Source organism: Anomalospiza imberbis, chromosome 15 (genome assembly GCF_031753505.1).
Source record: "Anomalospiza imberbis isolate Cuckoo-Finch-1a 21T00152 chromosome 15, ASM3175350v1, whole genome shotgun sequence".
NCBI classification, from domain to species: domain Eukaryota; kingdom Metazoa; phylum Chordata; class Aves; order Passeriformes; family Viduidae; genus Anomalospiza; species Anomalospiza imberbis.
In genome coordinates, this window is record NC_089695.1 from 4,458,841 (window position 1) to 4,485,337 (window position 26,497).

General features: G+C 40.9%; 1 protein-coding gene across 4 annotated transcripts in view; it reads left to right on the forward strand.

The window, feature by feature from the left end:
• Window positions 1-26,497, forward strand: part of SLIT3 (slit guidance ligand 3) — a 483,584-nt gene that overhangs the window by 342,930 nt on the left and 114,157 nt on the right. For all 4 annotated transcript variants that reach the window (XM_068205597.1, XM_068205596.1, XM_068205599.1 and 1 more), the window contains 3 exons: window positions 1,962-2,033; window positions 13,970-14,113; window positions 16,640-16,803. In XM_068205597.1, the coding sequence (XP_068061698.1) occupies window positions 1,962-2,033; window positions 13,970-14,113; window positions 16,640-16,803 (380 nt within the window). The remainder of the gene's footprint in view (window positions 1-1,961; window positions 2,034-13,969; window positions 14,114-16,639; window positions 16,804-26,497) is intronic.

Below are 26,497 nucleotides of genomic sequence, written 5' to 3' on the forward strand. Positions count from 1 at the left end.
AAGACTGGAAGGTGAAGAGGAAGCATACTGGGTTCTGTGGACACTGATGTTTTAACCTTTTACAAATATTTTATTTGCAGAGGTTTTGCTTCTGCTTCCTAATACAGGTGCACACATCTTTGTGCAGAAAGAAATCTGTGAGTCAGCCTTTCACATGTTGGTTTGGAGCCCAGTGAAATCCAGGGACATGGATGTCCTATCTAAATGATCCTGTTAAACCTTTCCAATTTCAGCCACCATTTCTGTCCAGCTTTGGACAGATTATGAAAATCTTCATGTATTGTATTACATTTTATTGAATTAGGAAATAAATTGTTTGTGTCTTTTGAAGCTAAAGTTAAGAAACAATCAGAAAAATTTGGAAGCATTCATTAGTCACAAGAAACACTAATGGGAGCAGCACATTACAAACACCTCCTGACTCTTGTACTAGATAGATAAATTGCCATGTTTGTTTAGAGAAAATAGAATGCTGGATGACCCTGAGTTTATTGAGTAGCACTTCAGTTCCTGCTGAACTGCAAAGTAATGAAATATTTGGTTTCAGTTTAGGTTTTGGTATTTAAATGGTGTTACTGTGTTTAGGCTCAGAAATGAGCTGCTCTGGAAGGCTCCCACAGGGGTGATGGGCTCCCAGTGACTGATGAAGAGTAAACTGAAGTGGTGATGCTCTGGGAAGGCCAGGGGGTATTGGAAATGGTTTGCCACGCTAAGAGTTTGTTTTTCAGCGTGTTCAACTCTCCCTAATATTTCAAACATTGTCAGGCAGGGTGAGCCAGGATTTCAGCCAACATCCAAGCCTCACATGGTCTTTTGATTCATTGCCAGCCTATTGTTCCACATTAAAAAGTGAGGGAATCAACAAAGTCAGTGACACGTAAGCAGCAGAGTTTTGGCATGAGCTGGTTTATAGCCACTTGCCATGTCCTACGTAGAGCATAGAAATTGCATAAATTCTGTTTTTCCAGTTTGAAATGTTTAGGTAAGGCAAAATGTTGTCAGAGGGAGCCTCATCATCTTCCCTTTTACCAGGACTCACATAAGCTCCTCAGCCACTCTCTGGCTTTTACAAATGATACTGACCTGCAGAAATGACATGAGCTAATAGTTCAGCTGTGATTGAATTTCTGGTGTTCCTGTCATACATGATTTTGCACTGATCACTGGGTAACACATCTCAGCATAATAGTGCTTCTGTCTCTTCCCCCTTCATTCAATTTCTAAGGATAATTATGTGCATTTTTCCATTAAAAATGAAATATTTTTAATGTTAAAACTGAATCGTGGATATCAGGCCATATATTTATGGCTGATTAAATATACACAGTGACTCTCATTTTTGTTATTAAAGCTTTACTGATTTTTATAACTATGCTATGCCTAAATTATTTTTGAGTTCCTGAAATATATGTCTATTTTCAGTTCGGGATAAATTTCTTTATATTAGTTCATTGAAATGGTAACAGCAGCTGGTGAAGCCATAATATTTTATCCAATGATGCCTGTGTCACATTTCATGCCAATTACTGTACCTTAAGAGACTCAGTTATATGAATTTTTATCGACAACCAGCTTGTGCTCTCTGGCTTTTAAATTCAGTATTACTGAGCAGAATTCTAGGTTTTTGCATTAGACAATGTGCCTTTCAGTGGCTAAAATATTTTTAAAGAGGATGGAAAAAAATCCTTTAACAGAATGAAAAATATTTCAGATACAGTTTTTGGACGATGTCCAGTTTCTACATTAAAAATGCCTTCCAACACCAGACGAAGCCTGAATCATAACGACTCATTTAATGCCATGTGCTCTCTGAAAAGAAAATGAGATCAGTGGTTAAATGAAATGCCCACAGATCCTGGGCATGGTGCACCATGATCAATAAAGATGATAATGCAGAGATGTGGGAGGACACTAAACTGGGCTCTTATTTAAGATTTATTTTGTCTTCCTGAATCTTTCAGAGTGCTCTATGGAAACAAGATCACGGAGATTCCCCAGGGCCTTTTTGATGATCTTGTGTCTCTGCAGCTGCTGTGAGTATGATCCCTTCCTCTTCTTTATTTTATTGACTAGCTAGATTGACTGTTTTTTCAGCTTCTGACATTAATAGAACCACCTTTTCCACTGAAAGCTCACTGGCATGTGCTGGTCTGTTGTTTCTGTGTCAGGCAAGAGGGAGGTGAGGGCTGAAAAAACTAAAAAAGGAAGGTGTCAACAGTTTTATAGCCCAGTGTGTATAATGGATAATAGACACGGAGGATTTAAGTGTGGGGAGGAAATGAGAGACTCAGTCCAAGAAAGGAAATTTGGTCACCGGCTGATGCGTGGGTGGGGATGCCATCTGATTGTTTTTACACATTTAGCATTTGTGGTTCAATGTCTGGATCCTTGAGGGCTTCTGTGCTGCAAGAACCTGCTGGGGCAAGGGAAAGGGCAACGTGAGAGCTCTGATTGCTGCGACTCGTGTTCAGTTCCACGTTCTTATGATGTCAGATGGGGCTTAGTTGCAAGAGAAATGATTTTACAGTATATTTAAATAAAGTTATTTAAAATATTTAATGTCATGTGTGATTTAACTTGCAGTCATGATCAGGGTAAGATATATAGAGAGATATTCATTATGTATTAATGGAGCAGAAAAGATTTCCTAAACTAAATGTGGAATTGCAAATTTTGCTCACTCTTGTCTCCATGATCACATTGGGAACCAGTAACTCCTTCAGAGGGAAGGGAATCATCAGCCAGTCAGTAGAGGGAGCAGCAGGGAAGTGAGTTTAAGGTGTATTCCTAATGTTCTGATTACCATCATGGATGATGCACTCCGAAAATAAAGGTGATGTATCAAAAGTGAGTCAATTCTGGATTATGTCACATACTGCCCTCCACCCCAAACAGTCAATCATATTTAATATAGAATACGAAGTAGCTTTTAGACATGCCACTTGAAACCTTTCTGACAATCCTTTTGTAGCCAGCAATGAATTTCCCCAAGATTGTCATTGCCATTGGATGTGTCACTGTGATTGCAGCCTTTGCTGCCCTTATATGGGATATCAAAGTAAGCTTACATTTAGATCAGCATTCATGGGCAAAGCCAAAGTAAAATGAAGTCACTGAAATGACTCTCTGTGCTAAGTGAAGGACTACTCAGATGTGTAATTTATCCATAAGACCTTATCTGTAGACATGGACCACCCTGTTCCAGAGCAGGGCAAGCAAGAGCCCCTTTGGTTTGGCTGTGACAGTCCCTGAGCTGGGGCAGTGGGGAGCTGCCCATCACTTTATCCTCACCCTATGCACCTTTTCTGGCAGCTCCTTTCCTCTCTCCTGCCCTAAACCTCACAAGCTTTCTGGTACTTCAGTGTTTCTGTGCTTGGGCAGTAAGAGAAATTTCAGGGATGGCTTGCCAGGTGTGAGGACAATAATTATGAAAGTGCAGAGGGGCTGGGACCCATCCTACTTTGAGAAAAAAAAATATATTTTAAAAAATCTGAGATTTGAACCCCACCCCACCCAAATATACATAAAATAAACAGTTGCAACTTTGAAGTGATACTCTTCAAGACTTGTTCTGTCTAATCCAGGGCACTTTACAGATATAATCCTTCCCAGGAGGAAAATGTAAATAAGAAAATCACTCAACACATGGATCACTGTGTCCTATAAAAATATGGGTCTAGAACTTCTGCATAAGGCATTAAGCAATTTTTAACTCCTTTATAGAGCATGCATGTAGAGCAGGCCTTCAGTGAAGTGCATATGTAAGACAAGTTACAATTGTTTTTAGCCAGAATTGGCTCAAGTGATGCCTTGTTGTTAAGGAAACAAAATCTGTGTGCCAGGGAACCACTGGAAGGTGTTGTGATTAAACTATTTAAACATTCTCAAGCTGAGACAATGCAAGTAGTTTGCTCTGTTTTGGGATTCCCAAAATATCATGACCCAGGAGCTTTCCAGTGTTTGTATGTAAAGTGTCTTTTGGCAAGGAGAGCATTGAATGATCATGTTTTAAATGCAAACAAATGTCTGCAGCTTTTTGGATTGTGGCTTTGAAGCAGCTGTTCTGGGATTGCTTGTAGTATTTTAAGGGCTACTAAAAAAAATAAATGGCATTTGTTGGTCTTAGACCTGCTGTTGAAGAATTGGAAGAGTGCCCTGTGATTAGATTTAATTTAGTGTTCCATGGGCACTAGATTGGATTTCTTCTTATTAGTCTGGGGACACTCTGATAAGAACACACTGATTAAGGTATCCTGGTAGCCTGTCTGATTTCCTGAGCTGGAGCAGGAGCTGTTCAGAAAATGTACTGGCTTTGTGCTAAAGCAGGGCACAGTGAGAAAAAGGGAGTCCTTGTGGGTCCTGTATTGTTTAGAAGTAAAAACTATTATTTAGAAAGAAAATATACTATTTAAAAGGAAAAAAATAATTACTGTGACATTTCAGAACAGATACTACTGTTATTAATTGTTTTGGATAGAACTCATCAGTTTATCAGACATGTAACTATTCTTTAGTTTAAATACTGTCACAGTATAGGCCAGGATTATTCTGTATTCTGGCTGAATTGCTCTCTGTACGGGCCTAGCACCTTCAGACAGTACCACTGGTGTCAGGAGCCCCAGAGCTGGATAGAGGGGTTCTCATCTCAGGCATGGCCACATCTTCAAGTGTCCTGTTTGGCTTTGGTGTAAGGGAAATGAATTCAGGACAAGTTTTAGACCACCTGGCTGGCATCAGCATTCCAGATTTCTGCCCTGCAAGGCAGAGGTGGTAAGCCAGTATGATATTATATTTGGCAAGAAAATAACTAGGCATGGTTAGATAATAAGGGTTTGGAGGATCTTTGTTGAGGGATTAGGGTGTGGTTTTGTTGGGCTTTTTTTAAACCCTGTGGGTATAATTCAAAATGTTGTTTCTGAAGTTTTCATTATAAGTAACCACCTGAAGTAGTTAACATTACCCACAAAAATAATTGCAATTGGAATTTTTGTTAAATTGCTGATTTCACAAATCTTATGTGTTTCTTAAGTACGCAATAGTAACCAACAGAGCAGCAAAAATCATTCTTCAAGTCCAGCTACACATCTGTGCTGTGGAGAAGCTTTTCTTGGACCATGTACTTTCCCTTATCCTGTTTGAAGGTGCCAGAGGAGAGGATGATAGAAAGCTTTGTAGCTACTGTTCCCTATCCTCATACTTTCTTCTTTTCAGCAGGTTGTATCAAGTGCCTTCTGGGAATTTTAGGTCAATTTGGGTTTGAGAGATCTATGTTGTTTTCCAGAAAGGGATAACTGGTTTTTCAAACTTTTGTGGGTTTTTTTTAATACAGTGAATGGAAGCTTTCATTTTATTGGGGGATGCATGAAAGCTATGAAACAGTGTTTGATTAATTTATTTTCATTTCTTGCATTTAAATACCAAAAGAATGGCAAAAGCTTCAGCTTAAGGTGGAAGTTACCATTAGCTGTGGATGGTTAGTCCAGGAGACCTTCAACTGACCTTGGGCTTTCTAGAAACTGGAAGACATTTAAATGTAAAAGACTGGAAGACATTTAAATGTCCTGCTCACCTGTCCCTGGAATGTGGACAGGCTCTTACAGGAGCTCCTGAGCTTGCCAAAGTGCTGCCAGTCTCTACTGGGGGGGCACAGCCTGACCCGGCAGCTCCTTCCCTCAGGGCAGTCCTGGGACAGATAAACCCAACAGCAGCCACTGATGCCTCAGGTTTTAGCTTTTCTATTTTCCAGATTCTATTCTGCTTTAGTGTGTGGGTCTGGGCTTCATATGAGGGGATGGTGAGCTCTCTTCACAGAGCAGGCAGACAAAACAATTCCTGCTCTAGCTGGGGACCAAGGACAAATGATCCAAATCTTAGGCCCAAGAGCACAAACAACTTGGAATTAAGAGAAAAAAACAAGCAGGATGGGACTGCATGGGCTGGAGCTGTAACTGGACAATTAACTCTAAGATGCAAATGGAGCAGAACTTATAATAGTGAGAGACCCTGTGACCACTTGTCCGTTTTTTGTGGCCATTTTGGGTTGTGCTGCCCAAGGTGGATCCATTGAGTCCTCTTAATAAATCCCTACTTTATTCTTTAGCTCTGTCTAGTCTCTGTTCTAGGTCAGCCTTCACAAGGCATCACCACGGGCACTGAGTTTGTGAGCCAGCATTTGTCATGTCCAAGTAACACACTTCCCTCCCTGCAAGCAGATTAAAACAAACATTCTGGGAGCCTTTTGTTGCAGCCGTTCATTTTTTGTTGCGTGCGCGTCGCCGTGCTCTGCTTCCTGGAGCAAGGAGCTAGCATAAAATCTCTGCTGTTTAAAGAGGCTGCAGAGCAGAATAATATGAGGGATGAAGTCTCATTTTTCAGATGTCTGGCAAGTATCAGTTTTCAATAAATCCTTTTCCTTGAGGAAATTTACTTTGCATAGTTACTAGTCATACAAGCGCTCAAGAGTGTTGATCCTAAATCTTCTGCTTGTGATCCCCATGTTTTACTGAGCAAGAAAAATCCCCATAGTGGGCTCTGTTTTGATGTTGCTAAACATCAGGAGATCTACTCCTGTAGTACATATATATTAAAATCAGAGGCTTGTTGTGTTTCTCTCTCAAAAAACGAAGCCAGAAACTGACAGCCTTCTCCTCCTTCACCTAATATCTGGTCATTAGGGAAAGCTCAGCGCTGCAGTTGGAAAGGACCGATAATCATATTGGTGCCTGGACTTTGACATATTGACAGATAAAGTGATGTCAAAAGTGGTGACAAATTATCACTCATCTAACCTGGGTTAAAACTGGAACTAGGTATAATATTTAAAACTTCAGCTGACCCTAAAACAGACTTCTATGAAGTGACAAGCCATGTGTATACTTTCAGAAACTGCTATCATCAGTCTTCCCAAAATTCAATGGGTCAAACAGGTCAAATTTTGGTTTGAGTGATTCTTTTTTTCTTTTTTTTTTCTTTTTTTTTTTTTTGGTAACTTGATTTTTTATTCTGTTTTTTCTGTGATGAAAAAGGCAGATACTTGGTATCCCCGGCTCTTTTCTGGTGAGGCTGCTTGAAAAGTATCTTTATGGTGGATTTGCCAAGTTTGAAGTGCTTGTCTTGATTTGTAATTCTAAATTGAATGCCAGTACTGAAGAGCTTAAAGCAGTATCTACCAATTATTTATTGTGTACTTTTAGGGCTTGATAGAATCTCAAAGAGAATGCTGTGATATACAAACTCATACAGAGTATTTCAAAACAACAGAATGTACATAAATTCCAATATTTGGCATTGTATACATTGCACTGTTGTATACAAAAATATATTAACCAGCTATGTAAACAGCACAGAAATGTCAGAATAAAGAAAGTACAATTTTCCATGTACAAGTCTTTAATAGCACAATAGTCTCTTCTCTTCCCCATGGTGATCTGGGCTTTAAGTGACGTATAATGTGTTATTCTGTGGAGTTCTTAATTTTTCCCATGGAGAATAGACAACAGGCAGTAAAAAAAAAAAAGAGCCCTTGTGACTGTTGTAAGGGGAAAACATTTTCACGATGATGTCAGGTAGCTGGAGTAGGCTGCCCAGAAAGCTGTGCATCCTCTGTCCTTCAAGGTTTTAAAGACCAGACTTTATCCAGACTGGATAAAGCTCTAGGTAACCCAATCTGACCTTGTAGCTCATCCTGTTTTGGCAGCCTATCAGGACAAGAAACCACTGGAGCTTCCTGGAATTCTGAATTACCCTGTGATCTGGCGATCTGCATTAACTGTGCATGAATGAGTCATGCTTTGAGTGGGTTTCAGACCAGATGACCTGGAGGTCCTATGCAACCTATGTCATTTCTGGGATCTGTGGGCCTGAGTTCCTAGCAAAATTGCATATGAGCTTTCCTCTTGCTTACTCAAAATATTTCTGGCTACAACATAGAGACTATGCCACCCTCATCCTTCCAGTCCAGGACAGAATGCTCTCTGCACAGTCCTGTTTAATAGCTTTAGAATTGCTTTCCAGCCATTTACCTCAAGCTTTTTTCCCATCATATTTCTGCATTTAGGTTGCTATTGTGATAATGTTACTAAACGCAATAGCCACTGTTAGAAGTGAGGAAGCAGCATCTGCCAGACTCAGAAATGCAATTACAGTCAAGCACTAATGAAAGACTGCAGCAGCATCTGCCTTTCCTGTGTCACTCGTGTAGCCTGGCTGCATGCAGCTTCCCAAACAACTGCTCATCCCTACGTCAGTGTGAGCCAGCAGCCCTCTGACGCCAGTGCTCCGGGCTGGACTCTCCTGACAGCAGCTCTCCTTGTTGTTATTACACACAAACCTAACCCTGCTAGCCCTGAAAGTTATGAAAATATGTTTGTTCCATTGTGCATCTGAGTTATCATGTGGGTATCTCAAATCAGCTGTGATCTTACCTGCAGGCAGAAGTTAGACACTGTTGAATTTCCAATAGCAGAAGTCTGGGTGCTGTGACAACACGTGTTTATAATTCTACAGGTAGTAACAGAATTCGCACAGGATTGTTTTGTGAGTGGTGTTCAACCAGAGCTGCAGACATTTGGAACAGAAAAGGAATTTCTGAAATCTCCTTCTAAATTCCCACCAAAACTGGACTGTCAGACTGTGCTCTGTACTTCCTTCTTGACTCATTATCAACTTGTGACTTTTCCATTTTAATTTACTGTGAATAAATTTGTCATCACCGTCATCCAGTTTCCTGGAGAAACACTTGAAGCTGGTTAAACAAGCATGATGATGATTTCATGCTGGTTATTATCAACTGAAGCACTGACAGACTCTTCAGTGGTCAGTCATCACATTAGAAAATGTAAATTTTAGTAGATGTTTAAATATCTCAACACAGTGAGAGTCAATCAAAATGCTTCCTGACAGTCCAGGCCATCTTAAAATGTTCCTGAAACTTAATATAATTATTTTGCCAATAACTAGGCAGGGGCACCATTCTGTCTTTAGGTGTTGCTTATCATTGGCTGCTGGGATGGCCATGTTCAAGACATTGCTGTATTGACACTTCAGCTGTTCTCTTGTGAAAAATTATGTTAAATCAAGGATGACACTTGACTCCCTATAAATTTCAAGAGAAAATTCTGAAAAACACATGCTAATTTTTTTTAACTTCTTGTAACAGGTATTGTATATTCTAAGGAAAGCTTTCTGCTGAGAATTCTTTTTTTTGCTGCCTTATAGTGCCTCTGAATGTAGGTGAAGCCTGCAACTATTGATATTCTCTAAAGGTCATGCCTGTTCAATTTGTATTCTGCTGTTACCCAGGCAAAACTGTTACCCAGTTCTCCTCTCCCTTACAAGTCTCCTGTGCCTCTTACATCTGTTTTTTCTAGTGAATTCTCATTTTCCCCAGTGGAGTCTGGCATGTGGGATGTGCCAGCCAGTTCATGGGATGCCAAACATTTTCATTCTCATCGTGTTGTCGTTGCTGTCAAAACACAAAGCTGGTGAAAAAGGAAGAGAAGCTTTTCAGTGCCTTGGTGCAGCTTTTCTCCCTGACACTTTCCTTTAGGCTCAGTCATGTATTTGGGATGATTCCTGCTCTATCCTGGAGCACCAGAGGCCAGCCTGCAGTCCCCAGCATGTGTAAGGTTGCCAGGCTGTTGTTGATTCTCCAAGTTTTGTGGTTATTTCCTGATAGTTTGATTACTTGACCTCACTGAGATAAAAATACAAACATGGCTAAGGGTAAAAGCCATATAAACATTCCCATTTGCTCTTAAAAAACAATTTTTTCAGTCATTTTGGGTTTGGAGTTCAGAATGTTATTTAAATGTTAATCACTTGAAGCTGTGCTTGGGCATATAATTCAATTATGGGACCATCTTAATTATGCAGATGGTGCTTATGAGCAGCTGATACAATTACAGAGCCAATTCAGTGCACATTCATTTCAAGGGCTTAGCTGGAACATGTTATTTTTTCAATGTGTGTGGACAAATCCATTTTTTCAGGAAATGTGTTCATGGAATTGCAATAGTGCTCTGCTCAGCTGCTTGTTTCAATGGTGTGCAAACCACAAGGTTTTTAACCATTCTCCCTTATTCTATGGTGGTCCAAGGCTTGTAGAGGTTTCTTCATGTTTTTTTACATATCCAGAGGGATGAAAATGGAGACTTGAGTTAATAATCCATCATCCCTCTGGGTAGCAGGCGGTTTTATTTCTACTTGAATATTTAACCTCCTTTTGAATGGTGCCCCACATCTGGAGGCTGTGTGTAAATCTCATCCAATCAAGATGATAACAAAATAGGATAATTAGTGGAATTTACTTTCACCATGAATTGCTGCAAAAATAAATACCATGTAATTCCTGCTAAAATAGAGCTCCACTTTTAAGGTTATTCCTTCCTTTGGTGTAAGTCCAGTAAAGGAACCCTTAGTATGTTTTATGGCATGGTTCAGTGCTCAAGTAAGATTCTGCCTCCTGGAATATGTTTTCCTCATCTGCCTTTGTGTTAGTTTAAAAAACCTCTTAAAACCACTTTTAACTCCATGTGAGGCCTGCCTTGTATACTTAATTAAAAATTAGATGCCATTAGTAGAGCTGGGATAACGAAGAAAGATAAATAAAGAACTGAGATTTATAGAGGGGAATATTCATAGCAGATATTTTAAAATAACTGAGAGTTTTGAAAGGAATAGGAACCTGAGTGATTCTGGCCAAAAGTCATCATCTAACTCACAGTAAGCAGGAGGGAAAAATTTTTAGGTATTATGTATTCTGCTTCCTCAGTTTCTTTTCTCCCCCCTGTTTCTCACTGATTCTGAGCAGAAATAAGTCAGTAATGTATCTCACCATCCACCTCATATGGCCACACCTGCATTCCTGTTGAGCAGACTACCTGTGATACACAGAATAGGTGTTGTCACCTCAGGAAAGCTGTTTAGGACCTGAATTCCCACTTCTAAACAGTCTGCACAAGCCCTTTTCTGTCCCAAATTACTCTGATGCTTAAAGAGCGTGTGCCTCTGTATTTGTGGCTGTATAGAGGATCAGTTGCTCTCATTTTCAGTGTTTGGCTCTAAATAAATGTCACAGATTATATCACCATGAATATAGTCATCAAAAATTCATGCCAGGCACCTCGTCACATTGTAAATTCTATTTTCCAGCATGGGGTTTATTCATGTTTAGTTGAAACTAATGGGAGAATGAATCTGGATTCAGTGTATTCACTGCAGTTGCAGGTCAGTTTTGCTCAGAGGGTTTTTTCAGTGGGATGGATCAGTAATGTAGACTTTGTGCCTGATCTTTGCACAGGAGGGAACAGCATCTGCCCAGAGCAGCTCTGCTGTGCACTTCTGAGGCATCCCAGGAAGACATACTGGTTACCCACATGTGGAAATATAATTGTAGTTCAGTTGTAAATTCTCTTATTGCTGAGATTGTTTTCATTTTTGCTTTATACCTTGTTACAAGTACTGCTTGCAGCATAAACCATTACTATAATACTGGAAAAAATTTGCGCCTAGCAAATAAATTGAAGTACATACTTGTTTTCAGTTTTGTTCCTGGGTAGCTCAGGTGCCAAGCCTCTGTCATGGGACAGGAGCAGCCAAACCAAGCTAGTGTGCATTCCCTAAAACAGAGGTGGCACCAGTGCAAAAGGACAGGGGGTAGAAACCAAAGGATTTTAATGCCTAAGAGCATGTCTAGGGATACTGTTCAAAATTCAGTACCTGGTTCTGCCTCCTACTACCTTGTTAAGCCATGCTTTATGGATAAGATACTCTACAAGCTGGAAAGAGAAAAGCATGATGTGTGAGATCTGAGAGGAGGAGATTGCTTTGCTGTGCTTTACAAATGGCTGTAAGAAGCAAGCAGGAGGAGATGGCATTTGCTGTTGGAGTGAAGGAGGAGGAGTTGTTCCTGTAGCCCAGTGGGAAAATTACCCTTTTACTTTGGGGGAGCCAAAAGGAGTGTGGATTAGGTGTCATGGAAATACAGATTCCAGAGGGGTCATACTAGTGCTGCTTATGATTTCATAAAATTGTTTCAGCTATTAGTTCATGCAGAAATGTAACCTCATTTATCCATCATTGCCTTCTATGGGATTTTGTCTTAACTAATGTCAAACTTCATTTTCCACAACATATAAAGGAGGAAATTCGGGTAAATCGATACTGACTTTCCTGCAGGCTGGGAAGGGGAGTTCTCCTTTGGAGCCATCTCATTCCAAAGCATTCCTGTTCTCCTGGATTTCTCCATGCTGCCCAAGTCTGCCTTCATCTCCTGTATATCACAAACACTGTAACTTTTGGATGCAGCAACGAGGCTCTGCCAAAACAACAGTGGGAGCACAGAACTGCAATGAGCTTGTGATGTTCCAAAGGTTTCAGGAGTGTAAAGGCAGAGGAAACATCTTCTGAATTATTTTTTGGGGAAAAGAAAAGCATCACATGCAGCTAGCAAGCTCATATTTCTCCCTGAGTGGCTGCCCTCTTGTCTTTAGTGGTGTCTGTGCAGTTTGTTGAGAATGGAAGCTCCCTGTGCCGTTAGAGGTGTGTTTAAAATGATGCATTTGCTTGCTGAGGAATAGAGGATATATTTTCCTTTTTGCCTAAAAATATATTTGTCTTCTGTTTTCATATTAGTGTGCTGCCTCGCAGAGAGCCACATAGATGCAAGATTTAGTCTTTTAAATTCATTGACAAGGGAAGAATTTTGTGCTCAAGAGAACTGAGTAAACTGTTTGCAGTTTACCATTTTTCTCAGTAGTTCCTGGTAGTAGTGAAAAGATGTGGATTTTGGCTTTGCTGAGAAGAATAGGTGATTTCTTGCCTATTTCCCTTCTAAGTGCAGGATACCACCTATGCAGATGACAGTGACAAATTAAGTGTTCTTGTGTTTGATTGTCTCAGCAGGAGATGCAGCTTGTTGTTGGGTTTGTATATACTTATTACATGGGGCAGAACTCTGGATGGATGAGCTAAGAAAACTTGCACAAGTACTGTCCAAGATTTTCTTGCTGAACTGGTTACTACCACCAGCTGGTTGCTGTGTAGTTGTAAAATATGGTTTTTTAAATAGTATTTAAATTGCCTTTGTGCTGCTTTTCCGCAACTGCACAGGTCTCTGGTGTGACTGGAATTCATAGAACTGTGGGACAGTAGAGGCTGGAAGGGACCTTGAGTGATCACATGGCAATAGTCTGAGGAAGCCTCGCTTAAAGCAGAGCCACCTTATCAGGTCAGGGCAGGCTGCTCATGGCTTCATTTGGTGTCACTTTGAAAACCTCTAAGGACAGGGACTGAGGACACAGTTCCTGTGGCAGCCTGGGCCCCTACCTGGCTGTCCTTGGGTGTGAACAGGGCTTCCTTTCAGTAGGTTTTAGCCCAGACCTTACACTTCCCTCTTTTTGTCTCTCAGGAGAAACATCTTTTTAATCTTCTGTTATCAAATTAACCTACACTGCACTCTTAACTCCTAACTCACTAACCCTACACTCCTTATCAAATGATTTTCAACTCTCAGAATCTCAGTTAGACTTTAGACAGCTGCTGGTAGAGAAAATTGAAAAATAAAAATAAGGTTTCTTCTCATTGCGGGCTGTGTGTACATTGAATAGCAAGATGGGGAGTAATTTTTATTCCTGTGTATATTAAGCTGAAGGCTCCCTTAAATATTTGTGTAGAATTTTGAGTAAATTGGGAGAGGGCTAGGCATATAGCCCCCCACACCCCCCTAGCTTGTAAGTATTTTAAGATGGCTAGCACTGTTATATGTCTGTATATTCCCCAGCTACGAGAGCACTCCCGTTCACTGTGAGTTTTTCACCTTTTAAATACAACAGGCAAGCAAAACCTTTATGTGTGGTTTAGCTTTGGTGACTAGGTTAATATATTCTTTTAGATTTAACCCCAGAGTCCAGTCTATCTTTATTTGATTATTAAAAGATTAATGAATTCTAAACCTTTTCTCTGTTTTCAGGCTTCTCAATGCCAACAAGATCAACTGCCTGAGGGTGAACACGTTCCAAGGTCTGCATAATCTCAAACTGTTATCTCTTTATGACAACAAACTGCAGACCGTCAGCAAGGGGCTCTTTGCACCTCTGCGATCGATCCAGACTCTGTGAGTATGCAGGCATAGCACAAATGACAGCTCTCTCTTTCCCCACCAAAAACGTTGTCTGTCTTTGCATCTGACATTAAGACAATTTGGAAGAGACATCCATGTGCTACAGCCCCTCCTTTCCTCACTGAGAGAAAAGGAGCAAGAAGAAGTGTTGCATCAGTTCAGCAAGGGCAGGATCGACACAGCCTGACCTTAGTGACAGAAATGTCAGAGCTGTGTGAAGCTCAGGCTGTTTGTTGGGGAGATAATGTGTGCATTTGACTCTGGATAAGATATGAACAGCACATTCTATTAGGATCATTGCCTAACAGTTTTTAATGAGCCAATGAGTTGGCATCTCTCCTGCCTGGGTCTGAGTCCTGCTGTGCAGTTCATGACTTCTGTAACCACATTTCAGCTGACATTCCACTGAAGGGGAATGATATGCTGTATTATTTGATCCATTAAGAAAATCCACTAAACAATTTTGAATTTGGAGGCATTAGAATAGTCATCAGAAGCAAAAATACAGAAATGACTCAATATTTTGTAGAGGAAGGTCTCATCCTAAAGCTGTGAGTAATAAGATAATAAGGTAAATAGTACTCCTTCAGAGCTGGAGTTGGCAGCCTGATATTCCAGTATTAAAATATGTATGGGTGTTATATATATATATATATATACATACTGCAGTATCTATGCACACACACCCTATAGTACTGCAATTTTTTTATGCAAATGCACATTTATATATTTTAATATCGGGAGTGCATTGGCTGAGTTAGTTGTATGAATGTTTTAAATCGTATACAAATGAACTGACAGCAATGATCTCTTGCAGCAGAGTTTCTGCCACGTCCTCAGGCAGCTGCAAACACAACCTGAATTTCCAACATATATTTGGCCAGTATGTATTGCTGCAAACTATTAAGGTATTGGAATAATCATGCACAACAACCCCCAGTTCTGCCCCCACAGCTCTACCATGCTTTCTGCTGCTGCAGCTTGCTGTGTATGTACACACATGAACTGGGGCCACAGACAGGGCTCTTTTACAGAGGTATGTAAGGTTTGCCAGGTTAAACAACAGGCTTTTTTAATGTTTATAGCCCTAAGGTGTGGACATCTCCTCGTGGTTTCCATAGGGTTTTGCTGGTGTTCCTGGTGGCCCCTGCTTAGAATGGACTTTGTTGCTTCACACCAAGAGACTTTGTCACAAAGTTTCCGTTCATTCTCCCATTTTCAATACTCCAAGTGGTTGCCATCTTCTGTGTTTTTCTAGAGCTGCAAAACTGGACCCAAATTCTGTCTCTATGTGATTCTTTGTTCTTTGGACCTTTCACAGCAGGAATGGCTCTACTGCAACAGTAATCTTGAGTTTCTTCAGGCCCTTTCTGCTCTGTGTGCTCTCCCCAGTCCTGAACAGCCATCCCCCTGTTGTATTTTACACTTATTTTGTTCAGTGGCAGTTCATAAATATAACTGCAAACAGAAAAGAAGTTTCTACAAGTGGAAAACAGTAACAGAGTGAGTTCTTGTGAGGCTATAACTTTATACCTCTGTCCAAACCAAATTGAAACATCTGTCTTTTCTTAACCTGTTTTTGCAGTTATTGGAGAGCTGAGTTCTGCTCCCTTGGAGGTCAGAGGGACTGATGCAAGTTAGCTGAAGTGAGATTAGAACCTGGCTCTGGGAAAGACCTGGCAAAATCTTCTGATACAGTGCTCAGCTTTGTCAAGCAAAATAAATCAGAACAGCAGCAGAAAAACACTTTTCTCTGAGATGCTCCAACAGATTTCTGTAACCAAAGTCTAAATGCCCACCTAAAATCAATGCTATAATACCTATTTCCAATTTCATAGGAAACAAGCTGAGCAAATTTTTGTGAAGGATAGAGTGCAGCTGTACCTTGCCTAAACATTTCAGTCTTTAAATTAAAACCTTTTGCTTCAGGAAAAAATACATATAAAGGAAGTACTATTACACATGACGAGCATATGCAAATATTAATTTCACTCTTGTGAAAAGATTCTGGAGCACTTCTGCTTTTGCCCAAAGATCCAAGGTGCTTTACTAATTCACATTTTGAGCTTGCTGATAAAATTTCTTTCAAACCAGGATACAAAATGATCTTCAGGTAAGGTGCATTTCTCTCACGAGGCAGCATGTCAGGCTCTCAGGAGAAACCGTGGGACTTGGGAGACAGCAGCAGGTCTGCATCCTTTAAATGGGGCTTTTCTGTCTTAATTTTTGTTTCCTCCGTGCGAGGACTTGCTGCAGGCTTAATGAGCTGCGAAATGTGAGCGCTGGCAGAGTTCTCCCATTCACGTGCAGCTCCGTGCGGCTTCCGCAGGGCCTGGGTGGGTTTTTTTGGGTTTTTTTTTTTCCAGGAGCCGATTCAATTACTCCACTCTACAGCTTCGGCGTTGGTGAAAAAAAAAAAAAAAACCAAAAAAAAAAAAAAAACCAAAAAAACCCAACAAAGCAGTGATGGAGCACGGTGTCACAGGTCACTCCTGATTAAACATGCCATCCTTCTCGCAGACATTTAGCTCAGAACCCATTTGTGTGCGACTGCCATCTGAAGTGGCTGGCTGATTACCTGCAGGATAATCCGATCGAGACGAGCGGCGCTCGCTGCAGCAATCCCCGTCGCCTTGCCAACAAACGCATCAGCCAGATCAAGAGCAAGAAGTTCCGCTGCTCAGGTAATAATTCATTTATCCAGCCTCTGCTGCGCTCCCCGTTCGGGGATAAGCAGGTCCAGAGAGCCCGCTAATCGAATCTGCGGGACAGTGTTTGCTGTAATGGATATTAGGGAGCATCTTTGGAAATTGAATTTGGGGAAATTCGGTTAGTTCGACAGAAAGGCAATTACCTTATGGATTAAAATTACAAAAAAAAAAAAAAAAAAAAGAAAAGAAAAGAAAAAAAAAAGGCAGTCTATAGCTGTCTCCTCTTAAAAACAAAAATAAAAAAAGATAAAAGCTTGTGACGTCTAATCGTAAAAAAATACTAAATTATTAAATATTTAAGCAAAACAATGACAATATATGTGGATCCATGTGGGAAACATTCTATTTTGACTGGATTGTCAATGGTATTCCAGCAGAGCTCCTACTGAGCTAATGAGAGCTGAGCTCAAGTTAGTTCCCACACCTAAAAGGCTGAGAACAGTACGAGAGGTTTTCATACAACTGGCAGTGGGCATTTCTGATCTGGGATGGGAGTGAATCTGGGGTGAGGGAATGGCATCGATTCATGTGCTTTCATACACTTATTTTCCTTACATCCATAAGTAACACACACTAACTCCTAAAATTGCCATCAAAGTTGGTAAGATTTTTTGTTTCAGCAATCTTTGAATCAAAAGGTGCATAATAATTTAGGCAAAGGTTTTATGTTGTGAATGAAAGAGAAAAATGTTTCCGCCTGAAATTAACCTTGAAGTAACATAAACAGCTTTTTCTTAATCCTATCTATTCTCTGTTTATAGTTCAGGTGTCAGTAAAAGGATATTTCTTGCCTTACACAGCACAACTAAGCAGATGACTACTTCTTCATGTGTTTTTCCTACTGGTTATATTGGTTATATCTATTTTGGATGACTGCATTTTTGTATGCTGTAAAGACAAGCAGGTTTCAGTGAGCAAATCTATTAGTGTGTACTGAGGAGAAAAATGACTGTTATTGATGGAGTACCTTGCGGTGTTTTCTATGAAAATTACTATGATTTTTCTTTTTTTCCTCTGAAAAGCAACATGATTAATTGTGTTCCTGGTGTTAAAGATGAATGGCTCTAGATGGGGATGCAGCATGAAGCTGAGTGGCAGCAGCCCAAAACAAGCCGTTGTGCTTTGTGCATCTCTGTGAGCAACATGCCGAGCTAAACCTTCCCTTTATGGGGAAAAGAAAATAAAGATAACTTCATTTGCAGTCAGCTTTTCTTGGGCAGGCTTGTTAAGGTCTTCAATCCCTTGTGATTCAAGCCATAACATTTATAATCAGGCCTGAAATTACGACATATTTTATCTAGGTTTTTGGATTGTGTCCATCATAGTAACAATGTAATTAGCCAGTAATATTCATATTTAAATAAACTGGAAATGAAAATGCATAAATATAACTTAGACGGGAAAGCAGCCTGCAGAAACAGATCTGTATAAACCTGTACCCAATTTGCCATTGTTATTTTCTTCTGCTTTTATTAATGGGCCAGAGGAATTAATGTTATGTGTGTGCATGCATGCTTTGAACAAAGGTACAGGCGAATGGAGAAGGCAAACACCAGCTGACACCCTTTAGGAGAGGTCATAGCTAAGAAGCTACAGTGCAAAACTCAGTACCTGGTGATGCTGAGAATAATATTTTGTGTGAGTTCTTATCCTGGGGGTCCTTTCCTTGAGGCATTAGGCTGTTTTTCCCTGGATCTCCAGCTCTACATCTATATCAAAACCACATGGAAAAAGCATAAACTTGACTTATGAAGGAGGAGAGCGGGGATTGAGCAGCTTCAGAACAGAGATTGCAGCTGGATGAAAACTAATGCTGTTCAAAAGCTCAGTAGAGAAGAGATCCTTGCCTGCAGAGTTTCCAGATGGTGATGAGATACATTGAACTCGACTTGCTGTCTGCTCACATGAGACAGGGAACATCTAATGGTTTAGAAAATCTTAGCTTGTAAATCAGTCCAGGGAACAGACATCCTTGGCACCTGTTCTTGCCCAACTTGTCCCTTTGAATCATGGCTGCTTCAGGCTTGGCATTTAGCAGGAATTTTCCATGTTTTCATTTTGAGGAATGTGTTTCATCCCAGGATCTAACACAGCATGCCTCTGTGCAGAAATGTCCATGAGGTATGAATCTTCATTTAGAGCATTGGGCAGTGCTTTGTGTCATCCAGGGATGACACAATCCCGCTGGGATGGCAAGGCTTAGTAACTTGTCCCTGTCCTCACTGTCTTTGGGATTCTTTGTTCTAGTTTTTACATCTTCTGCTCAGTGTATGAGAAAAAAAAATTAATTTTAAATTCTTTTCTAAATGTGCATCTCTTTCTCAAAGGGTACTTTTTCAGATCCTGGTATTTTCATGTCGTTTGTGTAATATATCTAGTACATGTCAATGGTCAGAAAGATGTTTTTTGAGGGGAAAACACAGGGAATGTGAGGGGTTGGTTGAGGAAGAAATGTGAAGGATTTAATCATCACACAGTCTTTGCCATTTGAGAAGAGATGGGGATGCACAGAAAGTTTGGGCTCTGTGGGAGCAGAGGCACTCAGGCAGCGTCAGGATCACACCCAGGAGTAGTTAAGCCTGGGAGAGCTTAATACTTTGACATAAGGGAAAGAACAGTTTTAAAGTCATAAAATTCTGAGGTTGTCCTGATGTGGTCTGAGTGTCTTCCACATTCCTTTTGAAAAGGGCACAAGGATAGGACAAGGGGGAATGGCTTTAAACTGTAAGATGGTTGATTTAGATTAGATGTTGGGGATAAATTCTTCCCTGGGAGGGTGGACAGGCCCTGGCACAGGGTGCCCAGAGAAGCTGTGGCTGCCCCTGGATCCCTGGCAGTGCCCAAGACCAGTTTGGACACTGGGGCTTGGAGCAGCCTGGGATGGTGGAAGGTGTCCCTGGCCATGGCAGGGTGTGGGACTGGATGGGCTTTGAGGTCCCTTCCAACCCAACCCGTTCCATGATTCTGTGATCATAAAGGGGACTGTCAGAAAGGATCTTTTATGAGGAAAAAAAATGTGACTGTTCAGTAATTAAGGGAAGAAAGGGAAGTGATTTTTCTCTAAGGTTAGAAGAGAGGAGTGGTTAGCAGGAATGGGGGAGAAAAGCTGAGATATTTGAAGTTTCATCAGCCTGAAGTGGCAGAGGAGCATCAAGAAGGAAATGTCAAGAGGACACAGAAGCAGATGGGCTAAATAGAACTGTATTTGATAATTAAATGAAACTGTGAAGACAAAACTTCATTCTGCACACTCTTTCCTTCACTTTTCATCGCAGGTCCCCACCATCCTGTTCAATAGCATCTAGCCTGAAGTACTTACCTTCTTTTTTCAATTGATCAGTTCTTTCAACTGAGCCACTTTTCCCAGATACTATTTCCTCACAGAACCTAATGACTCGAGCTTTTACTGATGACAATGGAGCAACATCTGCAAAGATGGCCATAGGAAGGACCTTCTATCCAACAGGTAGATAATGTACATAATGCTTTTTAAAAGGAGAATTGGAAGCATTATAGCATGAAATGAAGGAACAGCAGGGAACAGGACATAATTTTGCCCAGGGCTGTGAGACAAGCAAAGCTTTGACTATGCCATCAAATATGTTTAAACTTCAGATTGCAATATATGCTATTTTCTGTGATTTTTTGCTTTCCATTTGATGCAGTACACCACAATAATAACAAATCTCCCCCTTGCCCAACTGACTCCCCACAGCTATACAATCTGAGACTAAAAAATCTGAGATGTTTTCTTGAAAGAGAACTCATAAGTACAGGCTGTGATTAATTCTCTCTCCCTTCCTCTTAGAAAAGGGAAATACTGTCATTTTCAGTGGCAACAGTGAAATTCTGATGATCATTTTCTTTTTGGCTACATCTGCCCACTCTGACCACCTAAGGATCCGATGGCACTTGGCAGCCTTAGGTCACTGGAGGCTCCCATTCTTAATATGAATAAGGGGGAAAAAGATCAACACAAATATCCTGCCCAGAAGCATTTGATTAAGTTCACTACAGAGCAGTTTTGTTTTCTGAGGCAGCACTGGGCTTTAGGAGTACGGGAAATGAATCTATGAGCAGATTGTGTTGTCTCTGTGGTAGCTTATTGTCACTTCAAGACTTGGCAGGTTCCTTGATTGCTGTGTGACACTGTGTATGAAATAGCTTTTGGAAAGAATTGCCTTTGCATTCAGCTGTATATCTATTTCTCCCTGTGATATGTTTGCATTTTTCAGTATATTGTGCATTTCAAAAGCGATGAAAGTTCCACCTGCTGTACTGACACAAACTATCTCTGATAATGATCAAAGCAATGTGTTTCTACAACCATCACATCACAAAAGCTCTTTATCTTCTAATTCTTGGAAATAAGACTTTTATCAAGAAGATTGCTATTTGAAATACTCTGAAGTGAGCCTGTCTTATTGCTTCCTCCTGCATACATTGTGTCTAACTGCCTTTAATTAGTTACTTCAGTTCCAGACAGTGCTATCCAATCAAAAGGACAGGGGAGAGCAGGAGGAGGAAAATGAACCATCTGCCAGCATTATTCTCTCCTTTTGGACACTATTTCTTGTTAACCCAACCCAAAGCAAAGACAGCCTTTGGTACATTTGGGTCCAAAAATGGCATATTTAGGGCTAGTGTAATTTCTCTCATGTTATTCCCAATTACTTCATGGTAATGTAGCTGCTTTTTGTTCACTCATAATTTTTAAGACATTTGTTAAAACCTCTTCTCACTAATTGCAGCTTTTCTCCTAATTCTTTATGTTCTTTTCCAGTCTCTGTCTTTGTACACACTCACCTTCCTCAGGTTGCCTGTCTGCTTTGGAACACACTTGCTGTTTCTTGTAATCACCCCAAATTTCCTTCTCTCTTCTCTGCATTGTTGCACCTTTAGAAGCTCAGAACTGCCATGGATGGAGTCAGGAGAGCACAGGCTGCATGTCAGGACTTTGTGTCCTTTCCTGTGACAGTTCACACATTTCGTGTCCCTTGGACTCCTTAGGTTAACCCCTTCTCTGCTCCTAGTCATGTGTAAACACTACTTAAGATTTTTGAGCTCTCAAACTGAAAGCTGCAATGCATTGCTATTCCTCAACCAGTGTTTAAAAGTCATGAAGGGCAGGTGAATTTAACCCAGGTCTTACATCATTTATCTGATTGAAACACTCTCCGGTTGTTCCTGTAATTTGCCAGTCACTCAGATGACAACTTTGTAAATTCCTTTCATTTTTAATAAGCAAATAGTCATTTACAGACCATGGGCTCATGCTCCTGCCCTTAGCATTATCTGTTTGATGGAAAGCACAGGTATCCACCTGCTCCTGTCTGCCTTGTGGCAGTACTAAGGGACATGTTTTTGGGATGTGATGATCCTCCCCATGGGGTGTGGGGCTCCTGCAGCTCCTGAGCAAACCCCAAACCCTGAGAGCCTCTGGGTTTGCCCTGGGTGCTCCAGACCTGCTGATGTTAGTGGCAAATCTCATCTGAGGCCAAGCTCCAGCACTTTTCTCACAGTGGCTTTGCCCTGCTCTGAGGGAAAGGGATAAAAAACACTGGTTATGATTTGAGAAATTGCATTCAGATTTCTGTCTGTGGTTTGCTTTGGTTTAGTTTGGGGGTTTTTTTGTATGTTTTGGTTTTATTCAGTTACATTCTGTGTTGTACCCCTTTTTTCCCCTGAAAGACACAAAGACTCAGCAGAACTACCTTCAGAAACCCTCTGAATATACCAAAACTGAGGATATGTTTGTGGTGCATAGGAATTATTCTTATCTGAATGGAAGGTTGTTTAACACCAACGAATCACCTGCAGATTAAAGGCTACACTGAATTTGTAATTATGAATAGGAATTTTTCATGGTACACTGAAACTGAGTATGTTTGGGCTTTGGTTTTCATGAATTCTTCCAGAAGCTGAAGTCATTAGAGAACACAATACAACTGCTATGACTAATAGTAATGGAGCTGGGTTCCCTTGTACTGTGGAAGTGTTGCTGTTGTTAAATTAATTTGACTATACTGGATACTGATTATAGCCCTCCCTTTCCTGCACATCTTTGATAGCAGTTCAGACCTTTGTGTTAAAATTTGTGTCAGTTACTCGGAGCCTTCACTAGCCTGTGAAGAACACGATGGTGAAGGGTTCTGGTTCTGCAGTGGGGGGAAGGAATAGAAACCATTTCACTCAAGGAAGTATAAGCTTAACATAAAACAGGTGGGTCTGTTTGGCAGAGAGTATGGTTCTTAATAAGAAAGTAAATTGACGTGTTTCAGTTGGAAAGTTTATTTTAGGCTCTGCCTCATTTTATTTTTGAGTTGAAGTAGTCTTCAAAAAAGCAAAATATCTGAACAGCTTTGTTACCCACCAACATCCTTATTTGCAATTACAGTAAAGAGGCACTGGGAAGAGGGAGGATGATTCTTGAGTCACAGGTGCATCCATACCACTTAGGCATCCAAATATCACAGTTATCTTGGATTCCCCATGTAGGCAGAGTGCAGGGCTGTGTCGATGCCTCCCTTGAGATCTGAATTGTCCTCTTAATTAACTATGTCAGAAAGCTGAGTGATTAATTTTAACCTCAAAAATTACGGTGGGACAAAGTTTGCTCTCCTCTGACATTGCCATTCCACGTGTTGAGGTTAAGCTGAGCAACACCAGAGGTGCTAAGGCAGCACTTTTTGTTTGTGTAGTGGTCACTTGAGTGGGATACAGAAAATAACTGGGGAGGTGCTGGCATGAAGAGAGCTCATCAGCTAAAACCAGTGCAAGAGTGTTGGTGCTGCAATTGGACAGCAAATATTTCATCTGACTATTCTGAGACTGCAGCAGTCCCCTGAGGTGGTGCAGCCTGATGGGACCTGTGTATAAATTCTTTACAAACTGCAGGTTCAGTGACTGATTAACGGAACGTGGATTACAAGAAGTGAATGAACACCAAGAGAAACCAAACAATGCTGCTTGTGTGTAAAGTATCTAAAGGGAGGGGTTTTCATGGAAGCTGGCACATAGCTGGAGATGTATTTCATTTTTCAACAACTTTTTTGCAGAGATTTATGCAGGATGATCTTATGTACATCCAAAGGCTTATGGAATTTATTTAAATGTAATTTATAAAATAGTGTGCTTTCCTGGTATTACTGCTCTCCTGTATTTTAGGGACATAAATTAGGATTTGGACAGATTTCTTTGTGTGCTGGTGCCTCTCGTTCATTGCAGTTGATGATTAGTTTAGGCAGTTATTGTAAGTGGTGTTTAATTAGTGCAGCAAAGGAATAGAGACTTGTTCAAAATATTCTCATGGGGTTTCTCAGGAAGGTGTTTGCAGAGCTCAGACTGCATTTGTTTCTAGCAGGACTGAAAGAGTTCATTGACACTGAAATTACTGATTTTATTACAGATATCCCACTTAATACTGTAAATCAGTATATAATATAAAAGTATTTGGAAGATATGAACTGTTACTTGTCATTGTTTAACAGAGTACTGTGGATTAATTTGTTTGAAGAGCCCAGGCCAGAATTTCTGCTTTATTAAAGCAGTGTAGGAATAAGGCTATAGGATTGTACATCCTTCTTCACTGGAGCCATACAAAATTATTGGCAGGAATGCTAGTTATAGATATAATTTCTAAGTAAATGAGGTGTGGATTCCAGGGTTATGCATACTTTGAATTAATCGGGCGAGAAAATTAATGTGGTTTTGTGCCACATTGCATGAGTCACAGAAGAAAATTAATCTAATGTTTTTATCAGTTCAGACTCTGGCTAGTTTGGCAGCTTGTGGAGATTGAAGATTTGTGTTAGGTAACCCTAAAAAACTGCTTCAGTTTATTACAGTTTATTTCTTAGATTGCAAAATGAAATTGCCTTACTTTCATTGCTGAACCAAACCCACAGTGTGGGGTGGCTAAGTTAACACTGTACTTATTTCCTGAAGTTCCCAAGTAACTCAGTGTTGTCTTTTCTGCATAACAGTGCTGGGTCATGGCAAAGTGGGGAAGCACAGACCCCTGCTGTATTATCTGTCATCTCTGCTCCAGCACTTGCATTGTTCTCCATGTAGGTAATGAATAATCTGCTTGGTGCTGACTTTGTTCTTTGGGCACTGCAAACCCCTTACTAAGGAAAGTGATTTGTGTTTAAAAGCACAAGCACTGACCTTCACTGAAGTCCAGCAAAACACTGTGAGCCGTTGCAGAGGACAGCCACTTCCTCTCATCTGGGAATCCTGCAAGAGCGTTTGGGATGTGACTTTCAGAACCACTGTCCACTGGCACAGCTCTGCAGACAGTGGAGTCAGTGAGAGCTTTATTCCAGTGGGAGCAGTCAAGCCTGAACTGAATGTTCTGCTTTATATGTCAAAGTTGCAGGAATGAGTTACAAGAACAAAGCTGTTTGAAATAAGTCAGGATGTTGGAAGTAGAGAGCGCTCAGCTTCCATCAGCCAGTGATGTACAAAACCCAACAAATACGCTCCGAAACAGAATAACAAAATGCTACCTGTGTCTGCAGTAGCATGTGTGTGCTACTCTGCTGGAAAGTGCAGAGGAAACCAAAAAAAGAAGAAAAGAACAGCAGTGGCAACTCCTGATTGTCAGTGTAAGTGCCACCAGCATGAAGGGCCTCTGGGAGCTGAAATCAGGCACAAAGGGCACTCGGGGAGCATTTAAGGGCAGAGCTTGGCCATCAGCTCAGAATCTGCTGTTATTAATATGGGCCGAGGTATTTCTACGGTTGCATTTAAATAAATGGAGCAAACCTAAATGGCATTTTTACTGAAAGGAAACACCAGGAGAGAGTAAGTAATAAAAAGCAGCGTAGATTGGGTGTTCACTGTGTGGTGGAGCTGCACGTGCTCTCTGGAAGGAGCAGCCAGCACTCCTCTGGTAGTGTTTCCTGTCGTGTCAGCTCTGTCTCTGGACTCGCCCGGGCTCTGTTCGTGTTCACTAACCCCAATTGTGCTCCAGGGTGTTCCTGCAGTAGCATAAAGGATGACCTCTTGTATCCAGCACCTTTTTGCATGGGTGGAGTGGAGAGCAGCTCTCCGTGAACCTTCAGCTTGTGCTTCTCCATGCTGCTTCCTCTGAACGCTCCTCTCTCTTTGGCGCTGCCTAACTCTGACTCTGGCTGTCCATGGGGCTTTCCTTTGTGCTTGATCTAACCATGTGGTAGAACAATACAAATGGAACATGGTTCTGTCAAGCACCATGGAAGGCTGCATACTCCCTGCAGCATGGCATGCCTGGATACTTCTGCTGGGGCAGAAGCATCAAAAGGTGAGAGATTCCCTTTCCCTTTCCCTCTCCGCACGGTGGAACTGGTGAAGTGTTGCTAACCAGGCTCCCAGGGAGCCACAGTGATGTTTGCACAGACTTTGCACAGGGCTTGCATGCCGAATAACCATTTCTAAGTAATTAATCTGTTTAATTGCTCTCACAATGAAGAAGTCAGGCGTTCTGTTGGTTGATAATATTCAAGGGTGATTCTAGCCATACCTACAGAGATTAAAAATCACTTTTGCCTCCTTACCTTGTGCATAATGTAAGCTGCATCTGTCTGTTTGAGCTGTCCAGTGAATCCTTCTACTTGAGATACACTTTGGATGCCATTTCTGCAACAAGACACCTGCCACTCAGTGTAACTTTGGACCTGCTGTT